The sequence below is a fragment of the Ictalurus punctatus genome, chromosome 2, assembly GCF_001660625.3.
Source record: "Ictalurus punctatus breed USDA103 chromosome 2, Coco_2.0, whole genome shotgun sequence".
Taxonomy (NCBI): Eukaryota; Metazoa; Chordata; class Actinopteri; order Siluriformes; family Ictaluridae; genus Ictalurus; species Ictalurus punctatus.
The window spans coordinates 19821418-19843760 of NC_030417.2; the positions used below are offsets into that span (position 1 = coordinate 19821418).

General features: G+C 38.8%; 1 protein-coding gene across 1 annotated transcript; it reads right to left on the bottom strand.

The window, feature by feature from the left end:
- Positions 1-7253: 7253 nt before the first annotated feature.
- On the bottom strand, positions 7254-9448 carry socs1a (suppressor of cytokine signaling 1a). The gene is made up of 2 exons (XM_017488873.3): positions 9289-9448; positions 7254-8155 (listed from the first exon to the last, which is right to left on the bottom strand). The coding sequence occupies exon 2, from the start codon at positions 8074-8076 to the stop codon at positions 7516-7518; it is 561 nt and encodes a 186-aa protein (XP_017344362.1). The 5' UTR covers positions 8077-8155; positions 9289-9448; the 3' UTR covers positions 7254-7515.
- Between the last annotated feature and the right edge of the window lie 12895 nt (positions 9449-22343).

Here is a 22343-nt window from a genome sequence, read left to right on the forward strand (position 1 = left end):
TGATTGTGCCCAGCGATGGATTGGCACCCTGTCCAGGGTGTACCCCGCCTTGCGCCTTGTTCCTGGGATGCGCTCCAGGTTTCCCTGTGACCCTGAAAAAGGATTAAGCAGTATAGAAGATGGATGATGGCACAGATAACAGACATATGGAGCACGAAACACAAGATTTTTTTGGTGAAGTGGGCGGAGCTTAAAGCCTTCTTCAAAGTTGCTAAGTTTCCAGCTGAGGTTGCTGAGGCTGTAAAAAATAGAGAGTAAACATAATTCTGCTGAGTTCTCACATTTTTATTACTGCAGTGTAAGAGATAATATAGATTCAATTCATCAAAAAATTGTAAACATTTTTTTACCAAAATCGTCATTTTTGCTGTACCCGTAGTGTCTCGTCATGCTCACTGCTGGTGTGTATATATATATATATATATATATATATATATATATATATATATATATATATATATATATATATATATATATATGTTGTATAAATGTATCAATCTATATAAATGTTAATTGTAAGCAATCTCGCGTTTGTAAGCTTTATAAATATGCATCCTTATTGTGGGCATGACCGAATTGAATTATCCACGTTTGTTCGGAAATAAAAGATCCTCACTATTATCACTTCCCTATTATAATGGGAGTGTTACTGTAGATTTGAGCAGATCACCATGAAGTTCAAGATCATAATAATCTCCATTCTTTGGAATTTGTATTGGTTACTTGGTATAATAAATCAGGATCTAAAGGCCTAAAAATCCAAACACTTGACTGCATGACTCAGATATGGCTCTATTCTAGGAAAAAGTGAGATCATGAGAAAACCCTAGAAGTGGCATTCTGTGAAGGAGAAAATTTAAAGAGAAGAAGATACTTGAAGACAGGGCTTGTGTAGTTCTTTAAAGGTCAGTTTTCCCACCACAGCACAGTTATATGTGGTGTCTTGGGTTCCATTTATGGTTCTTTAACAGTTCTAGTTCTAATTAGAAGGTTTTTTAAAATTATTTTTTTTGGAAAGGGAAGCCCTTTATAGTATGTAGAAGGTCGACAAAACAGGTTAGATCCTGTTCTCACTTACGTTTTAGCAGCTATAAGCAGTCGTTCCTTCATACTTTTTCCTTTCTCTCGAATAAGAATAAGGTGTAAAAAAAAAAAAAAACCCGCAACTTGTCATGTTACTGAGAAACCGAAAAGTGTCCTAAAGAAGTCAGAAAAGTTAAATCACCAGTTACAGTTACAGTTACTCCTTCCGAAAATGCTAAATAAACATCTCCTCATGGATCAGCCATGTGATTGTGATTGACTGAGCTATAGAAATGATAATGTACTAGAACAAGCTCATTAATATAAACCTGTGATTTGCAGTTGCACTACTGATAGGAAATTAATCAACACCTTCTGACCAATCAGAATCCATGACAGCATTTCATCATTAAATTGTGAGTTTAAAAAAGAAGGCTCACTGTGAAGTGCATTCCTGCTTGTATTATGGGAACGTGAAATCAATGACATTCCCATAAACCTCCTTCTTCGTGGTGAGATTTTATCTTTTCTACATACACAAACAACATGAGATGTTGACAGAATGTCTATCGTACAGTTTATGCGGTGACTGCAGGCTGATAAGAGGTCAGTGGTGTCATTTTCTGACGAACCCTCAGAATCTACGTCTTTTCTTTCCTTGTAATCGTCATGTTTTGCGACACGGATGTGTGACGTTCATTTCTGGTATGGAGCAAAACCTAAGAGAAATGAGAAACGTTCACGCAGAAACATCTTGTAACAAAATTATGTCCGTCACCACGTTGCACCAATTGTTTTTCTTAAATACATCATAAATTTTGAGTCTTGAAAGCAGATTCTGTAAATCTGCAAATTACAGAAATACATATGTAAGCTGAGCCTTTATTCTCACCTCAGTATTCTTTAGTAGGACTGGAGTCATAACCCACTTTGACAATTCTCATTGTATTAGAATGTTAGGGAACTTTCAAATCTATATATTAAAACTGGCGTCCTGTTCAGGGTGTATCCAGATTCACTGCCACCCTGACCAGGATTAAGCTCTTTCCTGAAGAAGAACTAACGCAAAAACTTTAACAGTACATCATAAATCAGACAAACAGTCAGGTTTTTATCTAGAAGAATCCAGACACTCATTAACTGCTGGACAATTGGATTGAGCAAAAAGTTAGACACTACAGCAAACACTTGATCCTCTGTGAAACAGGGCCTATTAATTAAGTTGATATACTTGAATAAAACCACAGGGGAAAATAGAATATTATATATATATATATATATATATATATATATAGTACGTTCAGGGCAAGATTTTAATTGTCATACAGTTGTGAGAACATTTATGGTTGTAATTATAAAAAAGTGGACTATTCATCATCATCATCCATGTCACAGTTATAATCTAACATGCAAACAGTAGTACTTTTCAAGTCTTTACTGAGCACACTAAGTGATCATTTACATTGCAGGCTGGAAAAAGTAAGTGAATTTAGGAGCAACACCCTCCACCAAACGTTCCCTGCAGCTTCTTATAAGTCTGGAACGAAGATGAGGAGGAATTTTTTGAACCATTCCTCTGTAAAAAAAAAACAAAAAACAAAACAACAACAACAACAAAAAAAACTGGCCTATCTGACCACAGCATATCAATTGGGTTAAGGTCGGGACTCTGACTTGGCCAATCCAAACCAAACATTCCTCTTTTTCAGTCATTCTTTATTTGCTTTCCTGTCGTTGCATCACCCGACCTCTATTAAGCTTGAGGTCATGGACTGACATTCTTCTGTAAAATGCCTTGATGCATTTTTGAAATCACTGTTCCCTCAAGACATCCAGGCCCTGAGCCTGGCTTGACAGTTGAGATCAGGTTTTAGTGTTTGTGTGCAGTGATTCCTGGTGTTCAAAACGGCTGCCTTTGTAACATTCACGCATGGTTTAGTTAGTGTTTATAGATAACAAGACGTCCCACTGACTCCTAATAAAACCAAATCGACATCTGTGTGACATCACTGAAGAAATAAAGTGGAGATCAAAAAGCCAACATCAGACACTCAGCAAGATTGGGTGATTTGAGGTCAATTTCACACGTTGGACTCTTTTTTTTTTTTTGTGGCTGAACTCTTAATTTCCTGTAGCAGATGTTTAACCCCTGCATGTCGTCGCTGTGTTTGTGTATGCGTTGTCAGAAAAAGAGTTCTTGCCACTTCCTGTCTCAGGCCTCATGCTCAAATCTAAGGGTTAAATATGATACCAGTGCATCATGTTTGCTAAAATGTGTGAAAAGTCTGAAAACCAGGTGCAGAGAAGACATGTCTGGGCATCGTCTGTAGCGCCGTCATCTTTTAAAAAATGACGTAACTGCATCCAGTCCCATCAGCGCATGGTCGTGAACATGCAGTGTCTTAGAGCCTACCGAGCCTACCGAGCCTACCTTCTGAAATCTTATTGTAGCTCCATTATTACTTTAATAAGAATGAAACCTGGTTGGTGAATGAAACAGAAGGGTGGTGGTATGTGTTGCCTTCCTGGCATTCACTCGTATGGTCTGAAATATAGTAGGGTGAAAAGTACTAATCCCGGAGGGGCTTCAGTTGTGGTTAGCACAAGTGGAGAAAAGAGGTTACAGTGTCGAAGTGTGAGTCAACTGGTGCAGTTTTGCATTTGTTCTGTGTGTGTGTATCTGTGTATGTATGTGTGGAAAATAAAGCTATTTAAATTTCAACTGGGTGTGAACTGACTGTTAAAAAGTTCCTTTAGAGCACAGAAATCATTCCGTAGAAGTGCTATAGGAACATCTTGTTTATTTTCTGAGTATTTACAGTAGAATTACGCAGGGGTGTGTATACAAGTTTTCAGTATGCACAAGGTGGCATGATGTATAGTAAAGTAAATAAGCTTGGGTTAAAGATCTTAACAAACTCTGCTTTGTTTGTGAGTGAAGCATCAAAGCTGGGCTATAAATGGCCTAAACGTTGGTGTAGTGCTCCTAAATGACTTTACAGATGTTAGGAGATCGGCGAAAAGGAAACGAAATGCACAGTAAAGTCACGTATAAATCCGAATTTGTGCGTTATATATGCTTCATGTGAACCTTCATGTCACATTCATAAGCATTGAGTAAATGTTTTATTAAGGAACATGCCAACGTTAAAGGAAATTCATAAGCGACACAGGGGTAGAGTTACTGCTGTCGCACCATTACCAAGGCGATGTGTTTTGTACGCAATTATAATTGTTTTATTTATTAACAGGATGTCATAGGGTTTATCCATTTCTAATTACATTTCATTTTGTTTAATGTTCTGAGAAACTAGTTAGTTAACGTAAGGTCGTTACGTTATGTTACAGCGGCGGTAAGCAGTCATTCCCTCCTCGGACTCTGTTTTTTCTCTCTGGATGTCAGCAAACAAACTCTTCCTTAAACATCTTTTCTTTGCTCCTCTGTCCTGAAGATGTGGGAAAACTTTGTTCTGTTATAAAGTGCTGACACTGGATACTTCTTCCATATGTGTTACATAAAGTCTCCTTCTTGGGAAAATAACTTCACTACATAAATGTTGATTAATCTTTTTAAAAAAATTTTTATTATTATTATTATTATTTTTTTTATCAGTGTTGCGTCCGTGAAATGACTTCCTGTGAACTGGCTGTTAGTATAGAAATGATAATGATAATATAAACCCAGTGATTTACAGCTGTCACAGCTGCTTTTATAGAGAATTAATCAACACCTTCTGACCAATCAGTGTCCGGAATAGCACTGTGGTATAACTAGTGATGACAGGTTTGTTAGATAGTGTATATATTTTAACTTCTTCACACCCACACTCAGCAAGAGATGGTGTGTGTGTGTGTGTGTGTGTGTGTGTGTGTGTGTGTAAGAGGTTCTTCAGGGAAACACAGAAGTCTCTTTTCCTGGAAGTGATTTTGCACTTTCATGTGTGTTCCTCATACTGAGCAGGTAGAGTGAAGCCTCGATCACACACACACACACACACACACACACACACACACCCCTACAAAGTGTATCTTGGGACTAAAGAAAAGCTATAAATTAATTTATGTATTAATCTAATGATTGTGATTTCATGTTTCTGCTTTACAAACTGAATAAAAACGTAGATTTTTTTAAAAATATATATATATATTTGCATTCATATTCAAACAGGTAGCTTGTTTCTCAGAAGGCCTCAGTTCCTTGAAGCAAAATCAGATTATATGTGGAAATAACATTAACCAGTGGAGTTCGCCAGAAATCATTTTTCCACTTACATAAAATGTGCCAGTGTGTTTAAAAGCATTTCTATAAAACACAAAACAAGCGGTGCTGTTGTGTAATATAATAATCTCAAACATTCTTCATTTTATTTCGTTAATTCTACTTTGACCTGACTTGCTTTTTTTTTTTGTCAACTGTGAAAAGCTTGCTGGTATCTGGAACTCGACACAGACTCCCATTCCACCTCCTTATCTGATTACACTCAGAAATAAAATCCAACCAGTGTTAAATTAAACACCAGTCACACAGCCTTTCATCTGAAGTCTCTCTTCGCCTGAAATCTTTCACCAGAACTCTCACATTCAGTCGAGTTCTTCGGAAGATACCCATCCAGGCCCTGAAAGATTCGAAAAAGATAACACACATCTGCTTTGTTCTCGAGCTGATTTCCGTCATGGGCCACCACACTCAGTTTCACCCCGGGGTGCTTCTCAGTAAGCACTTACGCTTTCAAGACAGTGTGGTGATTCAAAAAAAAGAAAAAAAAAGAAGAAGAACAAGCAGGAAGCTTTCAAGAACTCATTCATGAGTCACAAGAAATTCATAACACCGTCATTATGTGCAGAACCTGTAACTGAGACTGTCTCAGAGTGATATTACAGGGGGGAAAAATCAGGAAAGTATGCTGGATCCAACTTTATGATCTATTCTATAACTATTAAAAAAATTCTACAGCTATATATCAAAAATACAATTATGTACCTCTACAAATAAATTCTACATCTATAAAATGTATATATTTTAACACTTTAACCATTCAAACTTTAAACAATGGTGAAAAAAATCTGGCAAAGCAATCGTACGACTTCAAATATATTTCAAGAAAATCTTATATAAAAAGATTTCTACAACTTCAAATAAAATGATACGTTCTACAACCATTTAAAAATAATAACCTATTATTATTGTTATTAAAACTTCATAATCTATAACTACAGCTTCCCTTTCCTTTTTCTCTTCCAACCCCGGAAACACATTCAAGCTCCACGGACAAACCAAACATATCTCGGTAAAAGAAATCACTTCCTCCTGCGTCAAACACTATTACCATCGATAATCTACAGTTTACGGTACGGCAACACCCAAGACACAAGGCTTTATCTCGATCTTACTCACTTTCTGAGTAAAGCAATTTATTGGCACTGTGTGTGTGTATGTGTGTGTGTGTGTGTGTTTGTGTTCCTCAACAGGCTCCGCCCGCCCTCTGTTTCTTGTAAATGTGTCTATGAGCCATGAAGAGATTACGGTCACTGTAGCTCCGCCCCTCAACCTTGTATCTACCCAAATGAGTCAGTCTAGCACGTGTGTCATTTCAGGAATGCAGGTACATCAAGAGACGTAATCTGGATGACAAGGTTGATTTAAAAAAAAAAAAAAAAGCCACAAAGAACAAGGTAACAATGACATAGTGAGAACATTTCCCTGTTCTTGATCCACTTTCAGTTGAGTGACAAAATTATTAGGAAGGGCTTTAAATATAGACACAATACACTGGAAAGTTACTCAAAAGGAATTTTATAATTCCAGTTGAATTACTTCTCTGATTGAATCGGCGTACTGTGAGTGAGTAAGCAGCGTTGGACGGCCTCAGAGTGTCGAAATTTCTTTTACTTAATGAAATCCAACACTATAGGACTTATAATAGCTTAATAACTCGTAATATCTTTAAGAATCTATAAAAAGGTTACAGTTTCTTTTAGGAAGCTTCCTGAAATTCCTGACGGCACTCCTAGAAGATCTCCCAGAATACCTCTGTTTTCACAAAGTGAAAGTAAGACGTTCTGAAACACACTCTGTTTAAAACCACACAAATCTGAAGCGTGTTCTTTGTGTGCGCTTTGGCCGTGAGGCGAAATCGAACATTACAACCTCTTTTCTTTTTCTTTGTCTTTTCCCCTCCCAGTGTAGACAAGTGATGGAATAAAACAAGCAAAATAAAAAGCCAGATGTGTTTTTTCAAAGGTTTAAAAATACATTTTATTATTATTATTATTATTATTATAAAAATACTGATGGAGAAATATAGCTTTTTGCATAGCAAAAATATAATCACAGGAAGCAGTGTGACTCCCTGCATGATAGTGTAAACATTCAAAGATGACGTAAACTTCCAACTGTTCAAGTCTTTCCAAAATGTGCTACAAAGTGCGTGTTTGGTGCCGGCAAGTATGGCAAGCATATTTCCTTAGCGGTGTGTTAATGCGTCCGAGTCTTCAGAGCCGATACGGAAAAGAGCGGAGGAAGTCTTTGACGATGGGATTGACCGGAAGTTCTTCGATAGACTGCGCTCCAGACACTTCTATAATCCGTTTGCGGCACAGTTCCTGGAGCGAGCGTACCGGCTGCTTCCTGCATGGCCGCAGCAGGATCTTCTTAGCAGGGCTGGTGTAGTGTTCCAACAGCTGGAAGAGCGTCTCGAACGACACCTTGCTCCCCATGAGACTGAAGCGCAAGCCCTGGAAGTGTATGCGAACGCTGGCGGGACCTGAAGACGCCCTGTAGCTCAGTGTAAAGTAAAAGTTTGTCTGTTGACTGTCCCGGATCAGGAAAGTTCCCACGGGTTCATTCTTGAGCTTGTGATGGGCCTCCTCGACTTTCATGGCCCCCCAGTAGAATCCACTCTCCTCTAGCATAGATTTGGTCTCGTTGATGATCTTGTATTCGCTCTCATTCCTGAACAAGCGGAAGTGCGTGCGGTTTTCGGGGTGCAAGACCGGGGCTTGGTGATCCGCTGACGTGCCTGACGTGTCTTCCACGGCGCCGTGCGCTACCATCCTACAGGGAAGACCAGCTCCTGGCGCTGTCTTCCATAGCGTAGCGTCAGAAAGGTCATCTAGGCGAGGATCATGAGGTCTGATAGGAGGGAAAGAGAAAATATATATATATATATTATAGTTTGCACTACAAAAGTCAGAAGCACAAAACTCTGATTTCAGACACTAAACAGCGGTGTACCGGCGTGTTTTATATTCAAATATCCAGATGCAAATAACTCTACAGATCAGTTTCTGTTTCCCTGAGTTTCATATCAGGAGAAGGGGCTGTGCTGACACTGCTGTAGTTCCCATTACACTGGAAATGGAAAGGGTTTGATTCTGATTCGTAACTGATTTGAATTTTTATGACGGTTTGAACCTTTTGAATAAGTTCATCAGGAATTCGATATCTGACAGCTCTCTGGGGTTTGGATGCTAGCTGGAGGCCAATAACTATAATTAATCTGTCTGAGAAACTCTCAAATCCTCAACTCCCACCAGATGGTTGCCGTAACACTCATAAACTTGTTTGGAAACACTGAAAAATAGGGGGATTTTTTTTCGTTTTTTTTTTTTTTTTTTTATATACTAATTTAAACCGAGTTGAATTACTTTTATTAACAGAACAGAACAAAAACTGTAAGGGAAATAAAGCATTTGGTGCACAATTGACCTCACATTCTGGTACGGTTTCAAACACACCAGCCTGAATTTCCATAAAAGTTGGTGTTGGAACATCTCACTGTCTGAAATTTCATCTCCAGTGTTTACAGTCCAACCCTGTGGGAGCGGACAGGACTTAGTCCCTAGACGCATGTAAAGAAAGCTTAGCAACAATACTGTTTCTTTTCAGAAGTGAAGTTTCTGAGGTTCAGGTTTCACGTAATTCCAGGAGGCATCCTCACAGATTTTTCCAGGAACTTGCAGCAGAACATTGTGTTCACGCACTCTGCGTGAGAAATCCTCTGCAGTCAAACTTTAACTACTGAGTGTACTACTCGGTCACTACTAACTCTGACAGGAGCTCATTAAGGAATACAGTCAGAGATTAAGTTCAGACGCTGAAGTTGTGCTCAATCTTAGCTCTCTCTCTCTCTCTCTCACACACACACACACACAAACACACACACACACAAACACACACACAGCGGATATCTGGCTTTAATTGGCTCTGTATGCGCGGTTTGAAAATCCGGGTTTTGGTGTGAAAAAGTAGCACAGCGGTCTTACCGTTCAGCACAGCCTGTAACAGAGAGCAGGAGACCGGGGAAACATGGCGTCTGTTCGGGCTGTGTATGAACTCCACACCGCGCTGAGTTAAGTCCATTGGCCTAAAGCCTGAGCTCTGGTCTGCATTAGTTTCCACGCGAGCTCGCTAACTGCAGTGCGTTTTATTAAGCAGCCTAAAGCTCCACCCCCTCTCTCTCTCTCTCCCCCTCTCTCTCTCTCTCTCTCTCACACACACACACAGCGTTTCCCGGAAAGTTTGCTTTCGCTTTAGCTTCAAGCTCTTCTCTGAAATCGAGAGGTTGTACTTCAAACCACAGCCACACACAGTGTCAACACGCGAGCCATGGTTACCATGACGACCATATATATATATATATATATATATATATATATATATATATATATATATATATATAATATCTCTCTCTCATGTATGTATATATATATATATATATAAACACACACACCACACACACCACACACACACACGTACCCATAATAAAGAAAAGCTGCAGATGCATGTTGGAGGAAAAGATAAATAGGTTCCATGTTGCATGCGTGTGGATGGTTCCACTATGGCAGAAAAGAACCATAGAGGAATTGTATTTTATTTGTGCGTTTGTTTGTTTGTTTGTTTGTTTGTTTGCTTATTAGTTGTTGTTGTTTTTTTTTTTGCACATAGTTTTGAGCCTCTTATCATTTAGTTTTTATGTGCAAAGATGATCATCTATGCTATTTATTTATTTGTTTGTTTGGCTGTTTATTTATGCGTGCATGCATGTTGATATGTACATGCTCTATATGGCCAAAAGTATGTGGACACCCGATGATAACACCCATACAGACACCATAGAGCAGAGAGCCCGTGGACACGTTCATGCACACTTATGGAAAATGAATTAAAAGCTGCTTCCTTGCAGCACGTCTGTGGTGTATGTTTTATTTTTAAACCCCCCCCCCCCCCCCCACCTCCAAGATCAGCTGAATGATGCACCACCCCTAAACTGCAGCAAGAATATTGCTATATTTTGTTCCAAAATAATATTTCCTTATCACTGTGCACCTTAATGTTTTTTTTTTTTTCTCTTATTTATAAATACATTGGAATGTTATTTTTAGTTTTGGTGTAACATTTTATCCTAATCTGTTGACATAATAAAATACACTTTACTTTTAAAGTATGTGGACACCTGACCATCATTCATCCATATGTTGTTCTTCTTCAAAGTGTGACCACAATGTTGGGAAAACACACCGAGCGTATAGGACGTTTCTGTACACTGTATCATTAAAAATTCCCTTCACTGGAACTAAGAGGCCCAAACCTGTTCCAGCATGAAAGTGCACAGAGCGAGCTCCATGAACACATGCTGTGTTAAGGTTGGAAGAAGGTGGAAGAACTCGAGTGTCCTGCACAGCCTTGTTCAACAAGCACATATGGGTGTGATGGTCAGGTGTGCACAAACTTGTCGCTATATATGTGTGTATGTGTCTCTGTATATATGCATATCTATGATCCCATAGTTATTCATAATGGTAACAGTCTACAAAGCCAACATGCTGTTAAAAATAATCTAATGATATTAAAATATGAGACTTAATATGTAGAGCCTAATCTTCACAGTAAGTAGTCTTATATGCTTATTAGAAATCTTTACCATGGTTTATTATTCTTTCATTTCAACTTCTGTGTGACTGCAGGAGATTATAACACGTCACTGAATCGATTTCGAGTTTATTAGAGCAGATATTTTATGAGGAAGTCCTGTTCAGTTCACACTGTGTCATGTCGCCAGACTGTTGCGTTATAACACCTAAAAGTTCTGCAATGAGAACAGAGCTGCTGTTAGTTTTATTTCTGAACAGCAAAGATGTTTAGTGTTTATGTTCTCCTGTGTTGATGGACGTGCATTCAAACCTCTACCCAACACAGGTTAATTATGGACTTGGTGGGGCATGCAACAAGACAAGCCTTGAGGTATTCACTGGGACATGTAACTACGTGTAGTTAGTTCTCTTTAACAGCTGCTTCTAACAATGATTTCATTCTGAAACTGAAATGCCTTATACACACATGCGTGCACGCACAGTCAGTTTGAGTCAAGTTGCCTTTATGCATATGGCTGCTTTCATTTCTCTAGCGTTTCTCAGAAATGCTCATGTTTACCGCACGGTGGCATGGACGTTTTTTTTCCTCTTTCACATATGGCAGATTAGATAATATCATAGCATGCATCGCATGAGTAACTGCAGTTCCTCTGAGTATGTGGTTCACTTCTAAGCAACTGGGTTCTTTTGGGGAAATTGGGATTTTTGTTATTTATTGCATTATATTTTGTAATTTTTTTCTGAATAGATTGATGCAGATAGATTTAGACAACTGTGTGTTTTATTTATTCTGCATTTAAGCTAAAGATATTAAAGTCAGTATAGGATATTTTTTTCAGGTATTTTTGCTTAGCTGATTACACTAAGACAGGGCTTGTGCATGTTTGCTCTGACATACGATTAGTGTAAAGTTAACGTAATGTTGGAGTAAGGTTAATGTAATTTCTTTGTCCCCAAAGTACACATCCCTACTGAAAAAAGCAATAGAAGCCATCACAGAAATTCTAATGGTTCCTTCTACAAATACCATTACAAATCATCAGTTAGCCATTAAAACCATTACTATTACAATTATTGGTCCTTAATGGTATCCACTAGACATAATATGCCACCAATAGAAGGCAACAAATTACCAGTAGAGATCCAGGGGGACCATTGCAATTTCCATTAAAACCATTACAAATTCTATGAGGCTTACTATTGGTTTTTTTTTCAGCAGGGATGTAAAGTCTGTTTGATTTTCTTTTTATTTTGATTTGTTTCAAATGTTCTTTTTAGTAACACTTACTTTTCCAGCCTTTTATTGCCCCGTCCCAACTTTTTTGAGACATGCTGCAGCCATCAAATTGAAACTTATCTAGTTCTTTCCTTGATATGGCACGTGTCCTCAGTTTAAACATTTGATATGTTTTCTGTATTCTATGGGTTTATGATATTTGCAAATCATTGCATTCTGTTTTTATTTACATTTTACACAGCATCCCAACTTTTTTGGAATTGGGGTTTTAAAAAAGTGCAGCATAAATTATTGAAACAGTACATTTGTAGTCATAAACGTTTCTCATTCGTCCCTTTTACAGTCCCCTTAAACCTGATATGCCACAGTTGTGCCAAATATATGCAATAAACAATGCAAAATAAAAAATAGTTCATTTGACTCATTATAATAATAATTATTATTCTGCATGCATGCTTGACCCTGAACAGGTAATTAAACGAGGTTACTAGGTCACAGTGGGAAACACAGTTTGTGTGCGTACTTGAGTATGTGTATATAAAGCTATGTGTGGTCTCTGTTTCTCATATCATTTCACAGTGCTTTTACAGGAAAGTGAAAGTGAAAGTGCAGCTGGTGTTCGTCATCCTACCAGCAGATGCCACTGTTTCCTAAAACTAAAATTGCAGACATTTCTCAGGCTCTCTCTCTCTCTCTCTCTCTCTCTCTCTCTCTCTCTCTCTCTCTCGCTCTCTCTCTCGCTCTCTCTCTCGCTCTCTTTTTTATTTTTTTTTTTAAAAAAGAGATAAAAAAAAAGAATCACTGCAATTAAAAAAAAGAATCACTGCAATTAGTTGAAGGAGCTCATAGCATTTAGTTGTATCTTTTTAATGAGTCTTTATTGGTCACATATACATTACAGCACAGTGAAATTCTTTTCTTCACATATATTCTCCAGCATGTTAGGGTCAGAGTGCAGGGTCAGCCATGATACAGCCCCCCTGGAGCAGAGGGGGTTAGGGGCCTTGACAGTGGTAGCTTGGTAGTGCTGGGGCTTGAACCCCTGGCGCTTGAACCCCTTGAACCCCTTCTGATCAGTAACCCAGAGCCTTAACCACTAAGCCACCACTGCTCCAATGTTTATACAGTAATGTTATTAGTGCTTGTTAATATTTCTTGGAATTTCTTATCATTTTATGTAGATATGGTGCATGAAGTACACACAGTTATGTGCAGCTCATACCGTGCCATGTCACCAGACTGTGACACCAGAAAGTGCTGCCATGAGAACAGAACCGCTGTTAGTTTCATTTCTGGACAGCAGAGACGTTTAGTAAACACTCCTTTGTACTCTGCTTTTGTGGATGGACGTGCATTCAAACCTCTAGCCTAACCCCATTCAAACCACTAACCCTAACCCTACCCAAACGGAACTTTAATTATCATTACATGACTTTATTCTCAATAACAAATAACAAATCAGCGATTAAGATCTTACCCCACTATTCATTCTGGTTATCTGCCCTGCTGGATTCACTCCCGAGAGCAATCTTTATCAATATGTTTTCTTTTGAGTGAAAATTGGTCTAAAATCCAAGCTTTGAGGAGAGTATTTCTTTTATATCACACAGTCCATCAGGGAATTGCATCGAAGAATAAAGCTTTACTGTAAAAGCAAATTGAATGCAAGTGATAAAAGTTTATTTAATCCAGGTTTAAGCTTTTCTTTTGTTGGTGCAACCCAGAACTACAGCTTGAGCAAAACATCACTGTTAAAAGTGTTTAAACATAATTACTGTCTAGGTTTCCAAGAAATTCCGTGCAGACTTTCTGGGAGTTTCATTAAAGCAACACAAAAGGATGCTTCAGTTAGAATGCAGTGCTAAGAATTGGATTCAGTTCTTTGTTTCTGCTTTCGGTCACTTTCACATTCAACACAATTCCCACAAGTCACATGATCTACCTTCAACTCTTATACCATAAAAACCACGTCAACCCTCTCCCTGGTTATTTATCATAAACTCCTCCCTACTGTAAGTCTAGCGCATTACATAGGGACAATAAATTATTGCTAGGGGACATTTGTTATCTGACCTTAGTCTGCTCTTGTGCTGTGTTTCTTTGAACTTGACTCAATGTCTGTGAATTCATTTCCTAAGAATTCACTCCTGAGAGTGTCCTTATTTCACATCATGCCACATCTTAATGTGATGAGCTGCTTTTAGTTTTTATTTCTTTATATTCCAGATTTTAATCAAGGAGGAGCTATAGCACTTTTGTTCAGCTTAACAACAACTCGTGTGCAGCAGTATATAGTCTTGAAAAGTCCCACCAAAGCAACGAGCCCTTATGGGCTCCAGTTCTAAAGAGTATACACTTTTAAAAAGAATAACATAGAACATTTATTGGTTCCCCAGAGTAATACCCTTTAGAAAACATTTACGAGTTCTATTTTTTTATTTACAATCTTAGAAAATCTGATGATTAAAGAGCTTTTCACTTCCAATAACGGTTCTACTTAGAACCCTTTCTTATAGGATTTGTTTTACAATTTGTTCTAGGGTTTTACACAGAACCATTAATGGTTCCCCGGAGTAACAACCCTTAAGAACCCCTTAAGGGTTCTAATTTTGTATTTACAATCTTAGAAAAAAGTTTCTTTAAGGGCTCATTAATGATCAAAGCTGGTTTAACTTCCAAAAAGGGTTCTATTTACAACCTATTATGATAGGTAAGACTTTATTACATAGAATTCTTAAGGGCCTTTAAAGATTTCTCTCTCTCTCTCTCTCTCTCTCTCTCTCTCTCTCTCTCTCTCTCTCTCTCTCTCTCTCTCTCTCTCTCTCTTTTATTTTATTTATTTATTTTTTGCTATTTGGAACCCTTTCTGACAGTAAAACACTTTTTTTGTTGGCTTTTACATAGAACTCTCTACAGTTATTCCAAAGGGACTCATTTTTAAAGATTATAAACTCTAATGGTTCTTTAACTTACATTTACATTTATTCATTTAGCAGAAGCTTTTATCCAAAGCGACTTACAAATGAGAAAAATACAAGCAAAGCGATATATCAAGCGGAGAACAATACAAGTAGTGCTACCATACAGGATCTGTTAATTGAGTTCCAGAGGAAGCAAAGTGCACAGAGTAGAGGAGTAAGTGCAAAATTTATATATATATATATATATTATGGGATGGTTAGGTGTTCACGTAAGAGGTGGGTCTTTAGCTGTTTTTTGAAGATGGTGAGAGATTCTGTAGTCCGGATTGAGATTGGAAGTGCATTCCACCACTGAGGAACAGTTAGTGTGAAGGTTCTGGAAAGGGACCCTGCGCCACACTGAGTGGGAACTACTAAACGTTGGACGCTAATCGATCGCAGATTGTGTGAGGGAACGTAGGGCTTCAGGAGAGAGTTGTGGTAGGGGGGTGTTGTTCCTGACAAGGTCTTGTAGGTGAGCATCAAGGCCTTGAACTTGATGCGGGCAGCTACAGGAAGCCAGTGGAGGGAGATGAAGAGGGGTGTGACATGGGTTCTCTTGGGCTGGTTGAAGTAGAGGCATGCTGCAGCATTCTGAATCATTTGAAGGGGTTTGATGGAGCTGGCTGGGAGGCTTGAAAGCAGTGAGTTGCAGTAGTCCAGTTTAGAGATAACAAGAGCCTGGACTAGTATCTGTGTAGCCTGTTCGGTGATGTAGGGTCGGATTTTCTTGATGTTGTAAAGGATGAACCTACAGGACCTTGCAGTTGTTGAGATGTGGTCTGTAAAGGTCAAGCTGTCATCAAGAATCACCCCAAGGTTCCTGGCCGTCCTGGTTGGCTTGAGTGTGGTTGAGCTGAGCTGTACAGTGAGGTTGTGGTTGATTGAGGGATAGGCTGGGATGACGAGAAGCTCAGATTTTGCCAGGTTGAGCTTAAGATGGTGTTCCCTCATCCAGACCGAGATGTCCGAAAGGCAAACAGAGATGCGTGCAGAGACGGATGGATCGTCAGGCTGGAAGGACAAATGGAGCTGGGTGTCATCAGCATAGCAATGATATGAGAAGCCATGAGACACAATCACCTGCCCTAGAGATGTAGTGTAGATAGAAAAGAGGAGTGGACCGAGAACTAACCCCTGTGGAACACCAGTTGTGAGTTGCTGAGTTTCAGAAATACCTCCCCTCCAGGATACCTTGAAGGATCTGTCAGAGAGATAGGGATTCCACCCAGCGCAGAACCGTTCCAGTGATGCCCAGGCTGGAGAGAGTTGACAGGAGGATCTGATGGTTCACAGTGTCGAAAGCAGCAGACAGGTCAAGTAGGATGAGGACAGATGATCTAGAGGTTGCTCTTGCTAGTCGTAAGGCTTCAGTGATGGAAAGCAGAGCAGTCTCCGTGGAGTGATTGCTCTTGAATGCAGACTGTTTGGTGTTTAGGATGTTGTTCTGTGTGAGAAAATTGGAGAGTTGATTAAAAACGGCTCTTTCGAGAGTTATGGAAAGAAAAGGGAGGAAGAAAACAGGTCTGTAGTCAACTACAGCAGGGTTAAGTGATGTTTTTTTAAGCAGTGGGGTAGCCCGGGCCTGCTTAAATGAGGTTGGGTATGTGCTAGTAGAGAGGGACGTGTTAAAGATGTGTGTGAGTGCAGGTAATAGTGTGGGAGAGATGGCCTGAAGAAGGTGAAAAGGTCAAGAGGACAGGTTGTGGGACGGCTAGAGAGGAGGAGTTTAGAGACATCAGTCTCTGAGAGGGGAGAGAAGGAAGTCAGTTGGGAGTTACATGGAGGAGGAGTCGGTCTATGCATGTCTGGGGTTGAGAACTGGTTCCTGATTGATGTAATCTTGTTGGAAAAGAAAGTGGCAAAGTCATCTGCAGTGAGAGGGGTAGGGGAAGAGGGAGGAGGGGGCAGAGAAGAGAGGAAAAAACTTGATAATTACAGATTATTGGAATCCTTTCTGACATCAAAAAAACTTTGTCGTAGGGTTCTTTAAAGGGGACAACTGAAGAACTTAAGCGTCCTAAATTATAAGTGGTCTATTGTTCAAACTGCAGAAGTTAGAAAAATACAGAACGTCATATGCAAAGGCATGTGTATGCAAATGTGCAAACACTGAGAAGACCACCTTTGTTAGAGAAGATGCATCAATGGTCAAGGATGTGTGTGTGTGTGTGTGTGTGTGTGTGTGTGTGTGTGTGTGTGTGTTAGTTTGCAAAAAGACCTCCTTTATGCTCTTATCAGAACAGTTGGATGAGCTGTAGAGAGTCTTTCTTTTGGAGCGGTATAAAATAGTGTATCAAGATGGATTACGTAAGTCGCTTTGCAAACCGACTCGGCTCTTGTTGCTATGGTAATAAAAGTCTAATCTCTTTTTGCCACCAAAAACCTCGAGACTCAGAAGTTTTTTATTTTTGCTGAAGAAGATTCCATGACAAGAGTAGAAGAGAGGAGACTGAGTTTGTTCAGTGGTATATGATCATTTTATTTTACTATTTCTCCATCATTTTGGTTATTACATGTGAAAATACATTCTTAGAAAAAAAGATTTCCTTGGGGGTTTTTTGGAATAGCATTTAAGAGTTCTGTCCTTGAGAGGGAAACACTGTTGTAGAGTTACATTTGTAGAACCTTTAAGGACTCCCCTAGAGGTACAAATCAAAGAGGGTTTTTTTTTTTCACTCTGCTTTTCAGAGTGCTACAGGAAGTTCAGAGAAATACAGGTGTGTACAAATAAGTGCCTTTCCAGGAATGTAAACAGTTGAGGCCATTCTGCTGAAGGACAGTTACAGGAACTACAGGAAGTGCCTCAAAACCACATGACCATTTCTGCTAGTCACACAGAACACACCAAACTTCAAACTTAATCATGACATGACACACTGACCTTAGTGTGAGTTCTCTGACACTTTGTATATACAATGGAAGACAGGAAGCTGTGATGATTATGCTATTTTAATTTTTACAGAGAATCTGTTGTTTGCATGATGGCCCTTTAGTTCATTGTCATGGAATTATGACAGGGATGAGTCAGGGATAAACCCCTTGTGATGTGCTTTAATAGGTGGTGTGATGAAGCGTGATGCGTGTGATGAACTATTTACTAGTTAATTATTTATCTATAACAGCATGTCTGTGAGTGGTTTAGTCCTCTTTCACCACAGCAGTCTGCCAACAATTAAAATTTTTTATTTGTGATTGACACATCATAGTTTTTATCTGTTTATAGTTACATTTCAAATTCAAATTTTTATATGTCACACACACAACCGTACACTAATAGTAGTGAAAAGCTTTTAAGGACTGTCCATGACATAAAATAGAATTTACATAGAGTTAGAAAAAGTATTTTAAAAAAGTATGAAAATATAATGTGAGGATATAAAGATGGGTGGCAGCAACAGTCTGACTATAAATGGTATAAAGTGCAGCTATGTGCAGTTGTTTTGCTGTGCAACATTAAGCTGAGGTAAGTCCAAGCTCTAGTCCTTGGTGTTGTCCTGGTTCCGGGCCCGAATGGCTTGTGGGAAGAAGCTCATCCTGATTCTCTCTGTATTGGCCGTTCTCTGACCGCAACAGAAAGAAGAGTCCATTGTTCAGATGGCTGAGGTCCTTCACTATCTTCCTGGCCTTGGTCCTTGGCCTTGGTGTTTGCTGTAGCTGGATTGCGGATGGTGCACTCAGCTGATTGCACCACCCTCTGGAAATCCCACTTATCCTGCTTGGTTCTGTTCCCAAACCCAGGCTGTGATGCTTCCCGTCAGGATGCTCTTGATAATGTAGCTGTCAAACTTCCTTAGCACCTTAGAGTTCAGTTTACTGGGCCTTCTTCACCAGAGTGTTGACGTGACAGGACCTTGACAGGTCCTGCATGATGTGAACACTAAGGTACAGAAAACTGTCCACTGTTGATTATAATGTTGTGCTGGCTCCTCTCCTGCTTCATGCTGAAGTCCAGTATCAGTTACTGAAACACTTACATTATAGCGGCTATAAACAGTTGTTCCCTCACCAGCATCTCTTTTTTTCCTCTTTGTTGAAGATAGCAAGACAAAAATAAACATAGCTTGTCATTTTTTTGTTACTGAGAAACCATGAAGTATAAACTCCTCTGTCCTGAAGATTTCTGAAAACATAACCTTTCCCTCTGACACTGGAGACTCCTTCCAGGAACATTAAATTACCATCTCTGTACAGATTATTATCTGTGAATGAGCTGTTATTTTAGAAACTATGACGTTTTAGAATGAGTGCATTCATATAAACCTGTGATTTTTAGCTGTACTACTGCAGAGCTGCTGTTATAGAGAATTTACTCAATACCTTCTGACCAATCAGGATCCAGAATTCTACAGCACGTGGCGTAATGATCTACTGAAATCTTATTTTTACGCTCATTTATAAAATTATTTCTATGCTCTCAAAAAGAACCTTTGGGAACATAAAAAAATCTAGCCATTATTTTGTTGTTCCCATAATAAATGAAATATTTTCCATCATGACTTTTTCTTCAACATACTTCTGCAAAAATGGTTCCAGTCAAAAGGTTCCTGAGTGGGTTTTCTGTGGAATTACTCTGAAGAACTCTCTTTGGGCACTGTTGTTATTAACTTTCTCTAAATCACTTGGTCATCATCTTCCTGATTTCTAGTATATACAACAGTGTATTACAGAATATACCAATCATCATGACTTCTGGATTCTTTCTGCTTTTCCTGTTTTGAATGATCATTAATGAGAATAAACACACACACACATTGAGTGTGTACATTGAGTAAACACACACACACACACACACACACACACACACACACACACACCCATGTTCACACAGAGGACACAATGATGTGCTCATTTAGTGCTTTTATTGTGCAAGACATACCGCTTCTACCGCTTACTCCTTCTTCAGGGTCGCGGGGGAACCTGGAGCCAATCCCAGGGAGCATCAGGCACAAGACAGGGTGCCAGTCCATTGCAGGGCACAATCACATACACACTCACACACCCATTCACACACCCATTCACTCACAACATTCATACACTACGGACACTTTAGACACGCCAATCAGCCTACCATGCATGTCTTTGGACTGGGGGAGGAAACCAGAGTACCCGGAGGAAACCCCCGCACACACATGTGTGAGTGGGATTCCACATGTGGGAATCAAACCCCGGACCCTGAACCACTAAGCCACCATAAGATACGGTTAATAAGATAAGATAAGATAAACTTTATTGATGCCAGACTGGGGAAATTCATTAAGGATTTCTTAACAAGTCACTGAATTTTTTATGTTTTTTCTTCCTAAAAATGTGCTCATTGGAATATTTTCTCCAGAGGGACAAATGAAGAACCATTGAGGCTCTAAATAAAAACTGCACTTCAACAATTATTAGTATGGATACTTTATTTTTTAAAATACTTTTATCCCCTATCCATTAACTAGACATAACACACATTTGTAAATTGTGTATATATTTGGAAAGCACATTTCCTAAAAATTCAATGTTCTGTACATTCCCTAAGAAGGGAAATGCCTTTCGACATTTCCGCCATTTTCTGAGATTCTGTGGTTTTGTTCTATTGCAACTCTCCAAAGAAACTTTTTATTTATTTATTTAATTATTTATTTATTTATTTATTTATTAGATATTCCTCTTTCTAAAGACCTCTCTGGAAAGGTAACAGTTCTAGCTTTGTTAAGAACGAAAGAGATCACCATTAGAACACTTTACACTGTGATATCAACCCAAAATACCATTATGGACCACTGGAATCCATTACAACTCCATCAAGAATCCTGAAAAAGCCTGAAATAGCAGGGAGAGTTATGTTTTTGCTATGTTTTGTACAGTATCTGCCATCTTGATTAATTAGCAGTTAGTTTAATTTAAAGATTATCATCCTTAACATTTGCAGATGAACCCAACTGACACATCGCCATCTGCTGGTCACGTGGAGGTCTTTCCCCGAAATCCTGCAAAGTCAAGTACAAACGTTTAGATCCACATAGATTCTTGATGGAAATGGGAAAACTTTCCACTGTTTTATTTAGTTTACAGACCAATCGTTAGAATTCCATGGTGTTAAAAATGACATGTGGATGCATCCTTCAACGCAACAACAATACAAATACACAATACAAGTACAATAAGAACAAAGACAAGCCATCAAACACACACACACACACACACACACACATGGCTTAAAACATATTCCTAATCCTACATTTAATCCTACCTGCTTAACATTATACCTTCTATTTGGAGTGCCGTCATCAGTGTCATGATTATTTGATTACTTTATTTTTTTATCTTGTGTTCTTTTTTCAAAATATCTACATTTTTATTGGAAATTTGCATTTTACACATTATAACACCACACCCAACAACCCCAACAAAACAACCACAGCCAAAACCAAAAGAAAGGGGGAAACAAAAGACAATAACAAACAAACATTCAAAGAAAAACACACAAAAAACAACAAAACAAAAACAAACAAAAAAAACCCCACAAAACAAAACAAAACAAAAAACAAGAAAAAAAAGGTAAGATGATTAGTGTTTACCATCTACCGCTCCTCAATCCACCTCCAGGGTGCATACATCATTGACTAAATTTATTAATAAAGGAACACCAATGCTTATCTTAATTTCAAATGGATTGTAATTAAAAAAAATTAAACTGATATTTTTTCAGTTACACAAAATTATTTTCTATACATTCTTTAATGTATAATGTATATAACTGATACAAATCGTTGGCATGTTTGCCTCAAACCTCCAGGGTTGAGGGTTCGATTCTCCTCTTGCTTTGGGGGTTTCCTCCGGGTACTCCAGTTTCCTCCCCCAGTCATGTACGGTAGGCTGATTGGCATGACCAAAACTGTCTGTAGTGTATGAATGGGTGTGTGAATGTGTGTGTGATTGTGCCCTGTGATGGACTGGCACCCTGTCCAGGGTGTACCCTGCCTTGTGCCCCATTCTCCCTGGGATAGGCTCCAGATTCCCTGTGACCCAGTAGGATAAGTGGTATAGAAAATGGATGAATAGATGTATAGTGTAATCCATATATTTCTTAGGAGTGGTTCCATAATACTTGAAGTTTAATGAAGTAAAGAAATATCTTTATTGTTTTTTCTGAACCTCCACAGGAAGAGCTCTCTAACCCCCCAAAACAAAGTTCTACATTATAGGCTGCATGTGTCTTTAGTTCCCTCCCAAACTTCACTCTTATCTCCTGAAGGTTGTTA

Excerpts from the sequence above, each read along its gene's own strand:
- socs1a (XM_017488873.3), bottom strand. The coding sequence starts at position 8,076 with ATGGTAGCGCACGGCGCCGTGGAAGACACGTCAGGCACGTCAGCGGAT.